Source organism: Tenebrio molitor, chromosome 3, assembly GCF_963966145.1.
Source record: "Tenebrio molitor chromosome 3, icTenMoli1.1, whole genome shotgun sequence".
NCBI lineage: Eukaryota > Metazoa > Arthropoda > Insecta > Coleoptera > Tenebrionidae > Tenebrio > Tenebrio molitor.
In genome coordinates this window covers 934189-946233 of record NC_091048.1, presented here as the reverse complement: position 1 = coordinate 946233, position 12045 = coordinate 934189, and the positions used below count along the sequence as shown (strand labels likewise).

At 34.0% G+C, this 12045-nt stretch overlaps 1 protein-coding gene across 3 annotated transcripts in view; it reads right to left on the bottom strand.

The window, feature by feature from the left end:
- Positions 1 to 12045, bottom strand: part of if (inflated) — a 79713-nt gene that overhangs the window by 54373 nt on the left and 13295 nt on the right. For all 3 annotated transcript variants that reach the window (XM_069041545.1, XM_069041546.1, XM_069041549.1), the window contains exon 2: positions 11617 to 11741. In XM_069041545.1, the coding sequence (XP_068897646.1) occupies positions 11617 to 11741 (125 nt within the window). The remainder of the gene's footprint in view (positions 1 to 11616; positions 11742 to 12045) is intronic.

Here is a 12045-nt window from a genome sequence, read left to right as displayed (position 1 = left end):
ATTATCCTGGACGTGTTGAACGCTGCCCCTTCGGCCGTAACAGGATCGCCCTTTCGAAAAATTTACGACCGCTCAACATTAATTAAACGTTCGGGGCTCTTCGGATGGACGTATGGACTAATCCAGTCGGATTAGGTGTCCGGACGAGGTGTTGTGAGCCACAGGTGACTTGGACGTCAAATTGTCAAAAATGTAGCTTTGGAACTGTGAAGGTTGGTGGGTCTCGTGGGAGTTTGCCACAGGGTACTAGTGTGGGGCCATGACTTTAGTTACCACATAACACTGTTTTATTTCTTTTGCTTGGAGAAAAAACAATGTTTAGACGAGCTGTGTGTTCTGAAATACTTGTAAAGTTTCCGAGGAATAACAGATCCAAAGAACAATAACGTAAAAATTCGCACCGTTATTGGCAGCATTATGTTTGATTTATTTCTGGTATCACTTAATTTTCAAAAATGTTAAATATGTAAATTTAAAGATAGCGTTGATGATTTAAATAATCACTAACCAATGCGCTTCTGTAGTAATTCTTGTATAATATATTTTTCAGAAAATTGTTCATTCAGTCTCGACTTGGTCTTTGCAAAAATGTCAAGTGCATCATTCTTCCAGTATTACCTAAGCCTATCACGTTTGCTTTATCATACATATCTCAACAGATACTGTGGAATGATGTAATGTCCAGTGAGTGTGCTATAAATAACGATGTGCCTCAAGGGTCTATCCGTGGTCCTATCTTGCTCGCATCTATGTTGACGACTTGGCTTTAAGTTTACTGGAAACTGATACAATGCTTTACAGTAGCAAAACTATCAATTCTGAAGATCTGACATTACAGGTTTCTCAGCAAATTTATTTCGGTCAATTTATTTTTACTACGCCAAGGATTTTTAGTAAAGTTATGAGTTGTTTTGTATTACATATGTATAATTAAGATCTAAAAAAATTATTTCATCCAAAGAAATTAAACCATTACAAAAATAAACCTTTACTGATAATATTATTAATCACATGTTCATCTTCTCAATTACGAACAAAGCTTTTAGAAATAGAAATTCATAAAACTGCATCATTTTTTAATTTCCCTGGCCAATACATTTTTTGATTTATCTTTCCAATCCTCCTAGTTACTCACTGACAAAATCATAGTAGTTAACCAAAAAAGAAAATTGTTTTTGATGTAACTGTAATAATGTTCTTTCTAATGTAAAATTTAGTGAGAAAGTTTACAGAAGAAAGGAATTTTCTCTCAGCAGCATAACCTCACTTTTGACAATTTTTATCAGTTTCGTTTTTGTTCCTACTACTGAGAAATTTGTTTTCTTTAATAACTAATTCCAAAACATTACTTCTTAAAAATATTTGTAATAAATTACTGTCGCCTCTGGTTAAAGAGAAAACATTTTGAAGTACTCCCCTCACTCACATAAAAAACATCACTAACAGATGCCGCTGGCTATGTTTTTCTGCTAAAACAGGATGTCCTGCATATACATACATCTTTTTGTTCGGTGAGAAACACTAAATCCTATGAAAATAGAATTCCTCGCAAACTTACCTACACAGGACGCCATGTTTAAAAGCATAAATCTATGGTTTCCAAGTCATTTATTAAAGGTTTATTATAAATATTTGTTGGTTGTACTATACTAAACGCAAAATAATGAAGTGATTACTTGGTTGTCTAAAAATAAGGGGCTTTAAAATGATGTAATTTAAAGTAGATAAATTGTAACAACTAATTACAATTTAATCACCCTACAACAAATATCATCTGTTTCATTGCTTAATTTTTTTTTAATTATAAAAACAAGACACAAAATTAAATGTATTGTTTTCAAACAAAAAATTTTACTGCAACTTGATTATTCGTTTTCACTTATTTTCTCAAATATGTTTTGCCATATGTGTGGCCCATACTGTGTCAGTGACGTGTAGGTGTTAATGTTTAAGAGTAAACAAAATGTTTATTTGTTACTAGAGTAACTAATGACCTGCACGAGACAGTCTTGAAAAAAAAAATCTTTTACTTTCCCAACTAACTCGGAATGCGTGAATTAACACTATGAAAAAAATGTAAACTGTCGAACGTCAAATTTACAAATTCAGAAGAGGCGGCAAATCCATACGTACACAGCCAACCATATAAGAAACATTTGCAACAACCCTCTACAAGGTATTTTTGTTTACATTGGGTGATTCAAAATGATTGTGGATAAATATGGCAACTATGTGCGAAAATTTATCTGGCAACTATGTGGGTGGGGTATAGTTGACATTTGTATGACATTTCATTTGCGTGCATTTGATTTTCAATTTTCAAAATTGCGCGACTATGAACTGTCAAAGAAATGTCAACTCTATCCTACCCACACAATTGCTACATAAATTCAGACCAAAAAATGATTAACATTTTTTACGCATTTTATTTTTTTAACAATTTGTTTTGTATGACTTTTCATATATTTCTTTATTCTTAAAGCATTAAAAAATAAATATTTAATACTTCTAAGTACGCAACACACTTCCGAAAGCGTCTGATTCATAATTCTTTTACTTTCATCTCTTTGGTCATTTTATTTAAATTTTAATTTAAAAACTGCCATTAACAAACACATTAATTACACATTTCTACGCTGAGCCAAATAAATTGATTCGACTGTTTGATTTTTGTGCTAATTTATTTCTTGTGTTTGTAAACACAGATGTTCTCGAAACTGATAACAAATTTTAATAAACCTCCCAAAAGCAATAGACGCTTTGTAAACATTTTTATGTTACTACAAAATAAAAAAGTGCCGATAACCTCGCATCATTATTAGTATTATTACTCTCGAACGAACGTCGACTTTTAACAATTAAATATTTTGGTAGTTCAGTTCAGTTTGTCAAATATTTGGGAAGAAAATGCACGGAAACACAAATAAAATGTGCGTTTGATTATCAATAAACGGTTATAAATAAGCATTTTGACCTATTTCTCGTTGTGTAAGTGCACGTCCGCACGATCCAAATCAGTCGCTTATTATGTTAACCGTGAAATCAATTAGTTGAAAACTGATGGTTAATGCATGAACACTCCGTTAAAGAACCAATCAATACATTATTGAGAACAACATATTACAATAAATTTATGGTAATTCTATTCGGATGGGTAATTGGGTTATGATGAAGAATTTCAACGCTTCGTCATTCAGCTCGTGTCTAAAAGCCGAGAGCATGACATACAAGCTGTTAAAGAGAAGATAAAAAATAACAAGATAAATACCTAGTAAAAAATTTATATGAACAGTGAATCAGCGAAAACCCTAACTTGTTTACAACAAACTATTTTTTGTGTTGGAAATGTAGAAACAATTGTAGCATCGGCAAATTAACTAATTAGATAAACTATTGACCAGCTAATTAATTGTTGAGCTAAACGCAAATAAAAAAATACATTTGTCAGATTGGAAAGAATTAAGTTTTGTCAAACGATGTTTATATCGCGCGTTCAAATGAAATCCTGGGCTGGGAAGGCGTTGGAAACCGTCAATTGTTGTGCTTTTTTACAGCGTGGATTAATTGGAGCATGTTGACAGCTAACCTAAAATTTAGAGCCAAAGAAATCTTTCTTTTTTTCTTTCTTTGCAATGTTTTAGATTAAAAATAGAATAGAAAAATAGATTCTTATTCTCGAAGCAAATATCTAAGGGCACCCTTTGCTGAAAACAAACATGTTCATTTAGTCCCGATTAAACATAAACAAATGTCATTCGTGTCAAACGGCGGGAAATTCAAACTTTACACTGTTCTAAACGGTTTACTTTTTCCAACGCCTACTCAGCCCAGGATTTCATTTGAACACTCGATATGTGCAAATGATATTTCATCCATCCATCATCTTAATTGATAAACGGGACGGAACAGATGATTTTATTGGTTCACCAACAAATTGGCCTATTTTTTAAAAGCATAATTAGTCGTTTAATTATTTTCATGATCAGTAGTATTTAATCTAAATGTTGTTCTAGACTACACACTTGTTCTTTTAAAATGCCAACAAAAAATTAAATCTGAAGAGTGCGTTAAAAAAATGTCGAACGCACTACCTTGAAAATGACATTTCGCGACCGCATAGTAATGCGCGAACATCGATTTCGCGCACTACTATGCCATTTTGAAGCACTAGTGCGCGAAATCGACATTTGCGCACTAGTGCGAATGCTTTTTGAATGACTTCAAAATAATCCAAAAAGCATTCGCCTTTTTAGCATTCTGAAAATAAATTGACTTGATAATAGTAAAGTCTGGTTTATAAAACGGCACTATTCATTCGATTGACACTTTGGCAATGTACCTATTTGAGTTTTGCTTCAAGATAACCCTACGAAGATCTGCACTCTTAAAATTTTTCACGATTATACTTTTACATATTCTTAAATAAATAAATTTCATATCATTTGATGCTATTTGGGACAGCGTATTCGAATCTTAGATAGCGCTCTTGGGGGTTTGGGGTCCAAAATAAAATTTTTGAACAAACAAGAGGCGATAAAATGTGAAAAATCTACAATAAATCTCACACACAAATTTAATTTGATTCAAAAATCTTTAATTACATATCAAAATTATTATTTTTCATTTATTAACTTATAAAATAAGGCGCAAAAAGAAATCAGCAGACTATAAAGGAAGCTTGATGAAATTAATACTCGAAGTAGGTAGATTTTATCGTCTAGTTCCGTTGATTCAGTCTACAAAACGATTGTCTCGAATAATCACGCAAATAACTTTCGCTGAGTGACAACTTCCCCGGCGCCGTCCTTGACGTTACCACTATCAATCCTGCATCTAAATGCGCCTATCGCGGAATGCAAATAATACCAACTCGTACCTCCATAACAATTTCCTCTACGAGCAATTTCCATCGTCGAAAAATCCATCCGCTTAACTCAATACCCGACAACCGCAACTGTACGTGCCGCACAGGTTCTTTTCCGTCGACCGTACCATACACCACAAAAACGAGCAATCACAGAAACTGACCATATGGTATGGCAGAATTATGAACCGGTCGCTTCCATACTGAATCGCGCTGATTTATCCGGGGACGGCGGATTTTTTCCGATGCGGTGGCAACGTAAAGCGAAGAGGTGCGATAAGATTGACGACTTAATAGCGGGTTAGGGCGAAAGTGATCGCGTCATGGCTCCCCTGTGATAATGCGGCTAATTTGGTATGCAAACAGGCAGTAAATTGACCTGATGGTATCGTAATTCGTTTTCCATATAGCTGATGTGGTCAGGATGAGGTATGGGTAAATAATACCATCGGGCATGGTCGAGCGTGCGGTAAAGGTTGTTGCGGTGTGGACGTATAAATAACATGGAAAAAGCGAGGGTCAGATGGCACAAGTGCACACATAAGTGCAACAACGGTACAGGGTGATGGCAAGATATTATGTACATTGAAATGCGTATACGTTACGTTTATTGCTTAAGCAGAAAGTACTTTTTTTCAAATCTGAAGAATACTCTGCACACAGTTTATGATTCGTCACAACTTGCTTATTGTTGTCTGGAAAAGATTCTTTTTGAACACACTAACTTCAAAATGACATTTCGCAAACGCAACAGTTAACCGCGAACGTAGATTTCGCGCACTAGTGCTTCAAAATCATCTAAAATGCCTTTTTGCGCATTCTGAAAATAATTTGATATGATAATAAGGAAATCTGGTTTACAAAACGTCATTTCTCCAATTTGGATGTTGAAAATTTCGAAAGAATGAAAATAAATCGCTATTAATTCGATTGACACTTCGGTAAGCGCCATCTATTCATTAAATTGGGAACTATTAGGTAATAATTTAAAAATGTTCGTCTCAAAAAATATTGTACAAACCTCGATGCGAGAAGACGTATTCGGGACATTCGCGCAAATGAAGCACTCGCTCCTTCGTCGCTTGTGCCTCAAATAATGCCCTCATGTGCGAAAACTGTCTTCCCGCACTCGGTTCGTAAATAACTATTACTCTCTAAATCGGCTACAGCACATTTCTGGTTTTGGAATCAAGCAAATTTTTGAAGTGAAAACTTCTTTAGGCGTACCTACCACAACATTATTCCCGGGCAGTGAATTAGTTTCAAAGTCATGCGTCACGCGTCACGTCACACGCTCCGAAGTGAAAGGCTCATTCGAGTTAGTCGAGTTTAGCCAATCGAGCGAGAAACAGTCAGATTTTGAGTGAAGATTTTAATATCGATTTCTCGACAGAAAACTCAAAGCTCTTAATTGATTTTTAAAAACAGCATTGGATTTAAATGTCAGATGACCTAAAAGAGAGTGCAACAAAATATGGAACTACAATAGACGAAGTTTTTTAAAAATATGTAAATAAATTATCACCGAAGCACAATTTTAATTTTTGTAAAAAATTTTTGTGGCCCATAAAAACCTGCGAACCTTCCCCCGAAGCCACAAACCACAGGAGGCGAACAGTTTTACGATATTGCAAAATCGCCTCAATAAAATATTCGTTTTTATATAGAGCAACCGTGCCGACATCTACATACAATGGAACGCTGCAATTTCATGTGTACCTGAAAGTTTTTCAAAGCTCCGCTGCATTAATCTACGACTTTTATCAACGCACTCCGCATTACCATAAACACAACAATATAGCAGCGGGATGGAATCGTCTCAGCGGCGACAATGTGACATTTCTTAATTTACGGCACGTCTAAACTTAAACCACACGGTTTTATTAGACCGGGCGTATTTTTAGCACTATAAATCCGTCGGCTATTTCTGGGAGGAGAAATTCTCTAAGGAGGAAAATAAATTGGGGAAATGATGACAATTAATTGGAATGGTACTCAGAGTTGGGGATTACAACATTCATTTGGTTTGCTGTTGCATTTGCCGAAGTACTAACAAGAGTTGTGGATGGTAAGTGGATAAAAGCGAAGATCGATTGTGTAGATAAATCCTAAATGTTCATGGATATTACAAGTACAAATCGTGGGATGCAAATTTCTGACGTAGATTACTATCTGGATAGATACAACCAACATCCATTGCTTCCGATGGATCCGCCGCTGCTGTCTTCATTTTTCATGTGTAGAATATTTCACTTGGCGTTCTCCAGTAGTCGTATTTATTTTCAAAAAACTTAAAAGATACTTAGAATGCTAATAAAAGAACTGTAATTCAAAGAAAACTTCATTTCATTATTTCTTATTGATTAATTCCCACATACCTACATGAAATATTTGGGCAATTTTATTCACAGGCTAAATCCTCGAGCTAAAGCTCTCGGGCCTAACCAGAATAAAAATCCCCAAATTCAATTCGTAAAATTGCCAATGCAAAAAGTTTTCCTAAAACTGAAAAATTTATTCGATAAAAAAATTAGGTCTTGTTATTTATTTTACCTTCGATTAATTCCCACATATATCAAACGTTCGTGTTCAGCCAATCAGAGCGTTTGCTTCCATCCAATCAAAAATGTTTATCGCCATAAAAACGTCCTACTATGTCATTTGTCAAAAGTGATTAAAATTGCATGATCCTCCTGTCAGATTCTCAAATTGTTTTTAATAATTGTATTATAAATAAATACATAATTAACGTTAAAGTTTGTATTCTGGAATTAATCTTGCCAAAAATAACACGACCTAATTTTTAATATCTGATAAATTTCCCAATTTTCACTTAAACATTCGTGCTTTAGACAATTTTACTTGTTGATATTTGGGCATTTTTATTCAAAGGTTAAACTCTCGAGCTAAAGCTCTCGGGCCTAACCAGAAAAAAAATGCCCAAATTCAATTCGTAAAATTGTCAAAGCAAAAAGCTTTCACAAAATTGAAAAATTTATCCGATAAAAAAATTAGGTCTTGTTATTTTACCTTCGATAGAAATTCTGTTTTTACCAGTATATTTTCATACTCCACCTAATTTTTAAAATTTTCTTTGATGTGTTGTTTCATTTTCTCCCTTTCTACACCGTCTACAAATTTGGTTTCTATTTTGTGAAATTACCTTCATCTCATAACACTTTGATAATAATAATGTTGTTCGATACCTCCCTAGAAAGTGAATCTGTATTCGCAGTTACCAGTGGGTGAAGGTTTCTCTTTCGTTCACTTCACTTTCGCTCATCGTTTTTCACTCACTGTCTTTGGTAACATTTGGTACCTCGCGGCACTTCGAGAACATCATCAGGAACACATAACTATTCATCATCATCCATTTCCACAATTTCCACAACATGTACACAAACACTTTATTGTTTATGTTGTTTTTTATTTTTCCCTTAGCAACAGATCCGTCCAAAAATGTCATTTATTTTTATTTAAAATTTTGAATACAATGATACTCACTTTCTAAGGAGGTATCGAACAAAACCAAATACAGCACTCGAAAATAAGGCCACTTTCGTTCACTTCAATTGCGTCGTCAACTCCGCTTCTTCTCTAGAATCATTAATGAAAATCTTTTTCTTCTTTAATTCTATGTTTCGTTTAGTCTTAATAGTACTTTTTCTTTGTCTGTAACTTTAAGTTCATTCTTTCCTTCCTTCACTACCTTGACTCCTTGATTTTGTTAGCTTTAATTAATAATTTCTTTCTTATTTCCTGTTTCTATCTTCATTTAAAATGTTCAGAATCAATATGCTACAAACATTTCGCATTTTATCTTTGTTCTTTTCATTTTGATTTTCTTTTTCTTTTGTTGCCTTTAGTTCAATTTTGGCACACTTCCAACTGCTTCAATTTAAAAAATTTTAAATGCTTTATCCTTGTTGCACTAAATATGTACTAAAATTTATATTGATAAAATAAATTAAAATTCAACGTGGAAACGCTGCAAGCATTCGGGGCACTTTTCCAGATTCCGCAATATTATCGGAAATTTTTGTATTATAAAACAAAAATGTTTATGTAATTATGTTATAATATAATTTGTTTTTCAATTTAACAATAATTCAAAAAAATTGTGTAGAGTTCTCAGTTCCTAAATGTTTTCCATATATTTCTTTCATTTATAATTTTTTGTGAATTTATTGTATTGTAAAATAAATGACGTATAATGAACAAACTTAACTAAAACCCTATTCATTGTTATGAATATTATATTATTATAATGAATAAATTAAGATATGTACTTCCAAGAAATTTGTATTTTTTTCGGTTCTCATTTCACCATTTTATCTAGTTTTTACAATAAGTAAGTTCCTTCTCATTTTGATATTTTTTACCTTGATTTTTGTCGCGTGTTTGTTGCAGAACAGAGTAGTCAAATTAATAATTGAAAAGAATTCAAAAGGTAAATGACATTATAACGTTTTGTAACTCATAGGTACCGAGTAATTATTTTAATTCCACTCTGGTTTTTGTAATGTGGTTGAAATTTATACATAATTTAGAAATAATTATTATTCTCTCCGAAACAGCGTTACATAATAATGTGTAAAAACAAAATTATCTACCGCTCTAGAGAAAATACATTTTTAGCGAGAGTTCTATGACCCACATAAAAACATTCCTGTTAGGTAGATATCTTCCTAAAAATAAACCGAGAAGTTTAATTTGAACAGTAAGCAACGGCGCAATTAAAATAAATATTTTATTTAAAATCACTATAGATCCCGTGTTGTAAAAATAAGATTTTTTGACGTTTACAACCGTCATCAATAACACAACTGTACTTAATGTACTGAAAAATAGTGAAAATTGAACTCAACATGTGTAAATCAAAATCGGATGAAGAGAATTTGTATTTTTTTCAACGGTGGACAAACTCTGAAATTCCCCTATCCGACGCCACTGCTGCCAACCTAACAACTCCCCGAGCACAAAAATCGTCTTGTCTCATTTCCTATTCATGTCAGTTGAATTATTAACCTCCGCCGGTTATATAAAGTGACACACGCAAAGTAATTGCCAGCGATTGAAGCCAGGATCGAGTCCTTTAATTAACCATGGTCTGTGTGGTCTCATCGGAGACAAGCCCGTTGGACAACAGAAAAACCCATATCGTGATGCGGAATTACACCATGATACGTGGCCCAGCATGTGTTAATACGTTTAATTAAACCGTCACGTGAGCCCCGACACGTGTTTACGCTTGTAGTATTCTAGTAGTAATTAGAACGGCAAACTGGACCCTAATGTAATCTTAACATTTCAGCATTTTAAATGGACTACATCACAAATAGATCTGATATAATAACATAATTTTCCCTGGACAGGCTGTTAACAGACGTGACACGAACGAGCTGAAATAAAATGGTTGATGAATAAAAATAATGAAAGGGTTAATAGGTGTGAAATTTGAGACTGAAATGGTGTGGTTCTTCAAAGTCACGTCTGAGTCAGATTAAACTGACTATAGCAGAGGTACCGACAGAGGTAAGTACCACTTTCTTATTTTTAGGACAAATGATGTGGAATGTAGAAAGATGAATAAGTAGAAGAGTAGGAAAGCGATGGTGGATCAGGAAGCATTTTCACCTGAAAATACATTAGGTACCTAATGTTGAAAATATTCGTAAGAGCAGTTGTAATAGTTATTTACGAACCGAGTGCGAGAAGACATTTTTCGCACACGAGCGCATTATTTTGTTTCTACAATATTTATTGAAACGAACATTAGCATTTTAAAATTATTTCCAATAGTTTTCAATTTAGTGAATAGTTGGCGCTTGCTCAAGTGTCAATCGAATTAATAGCGATTTATTTTCATTCTTTCGAAATTTTCAACATCCAAATTGGAGAAATGACGTTTTGTAAAGCAGATTTTATTATTATCAAGTGAAATTATTTTCAGAATGCTTTTGAATGATTTTGAAGCACTAGTGCGCGAAATCTACATTCGCGGTTACTGTTACGTTTGCGAAATTTTGAAGTTAGTGAGTTCAAAAAGAACATTGTCTTATATACCGAGTGACTATAGGTGATTGAAAATTATTTTGTTATATTGGTGACACATTTGAAATCTTTATTTGGCAACATCGTTGGCATGACACACGTAATTTTTAAAATTGAAACAAACGTCAAAAAATCTAAATCGACAATGTACTTCGTGACTTAACCTAACCTAAATAGAAATGATTGACAGATGATACACGAGAAGACTTGCACTACCAACTGCATCAGTGTTGCCAATCCACTATTTTCCTTCAATCATTTATAGTTACTCGGTATTTTTTCTACTTGTTCTAAGTAGGTACTCAATAATTGGACTGTCGAAGCTTTGAGTGATTTGAAGTAAGTACTAAGTACATACTTGGAAAAAGAATCTGGTGTAAACTTTAATAGTATTCTCGGAGAAAATGTGAATAAAATAAAAAATTGCTGCAAATAAATCTTCTATTTTGATTTATTTTTTTATGTTGTCGAAAAAGTGGGTGGGCAGTAGTACCGGAAAGTACCTCAAATGGTTGTACCTACTTTCTTGGAATTATTGAATTGTTAAAGCATAAATAAAAAGTGAAACAATAAAATTACATTATTCTGCAGACGTCGTCAAGTGAATGCCCCCTAAATTGCCATATTTCTCTTTAACAAACACTGACAGGAAGTCCTTCACTAAATATTCTCCGAACAATATTCGTAAAACATTTTACCTTTAGTGTCGAACCCTATCTCTTCGCAGTCTCCATCCCTGTCCGTGGGACACCTGTAAACAGCCCCTCCGAAAGCGACGGTCCGTTGGATCGTGGACTGAGCTTCCGGCGCCCCCACGATCAACCTGCGAACAACACAAAGCCCAATTAGGACGAAAGCCGACTTTTATACAGTTCCACTGTAAAAACCCGAGTCATAAACCGGGGACAATACGTCATATTATTATTATAACTCGGTGAACTAATTTGATGGATTGAAACAGGAAGGGTGTGCCCAAGTTAATATCGATTACGAAAGCAAGTCTGTGCCCGTCTTTGTTTATGGCTCGGGTGATAAATGGGTTGTGCTCATGGACGATTTTGTGGATAAATATCCATCTATAAGGACGGTATCGAAGGAAACCGGAAGTATGACTTTCACGGATGTAA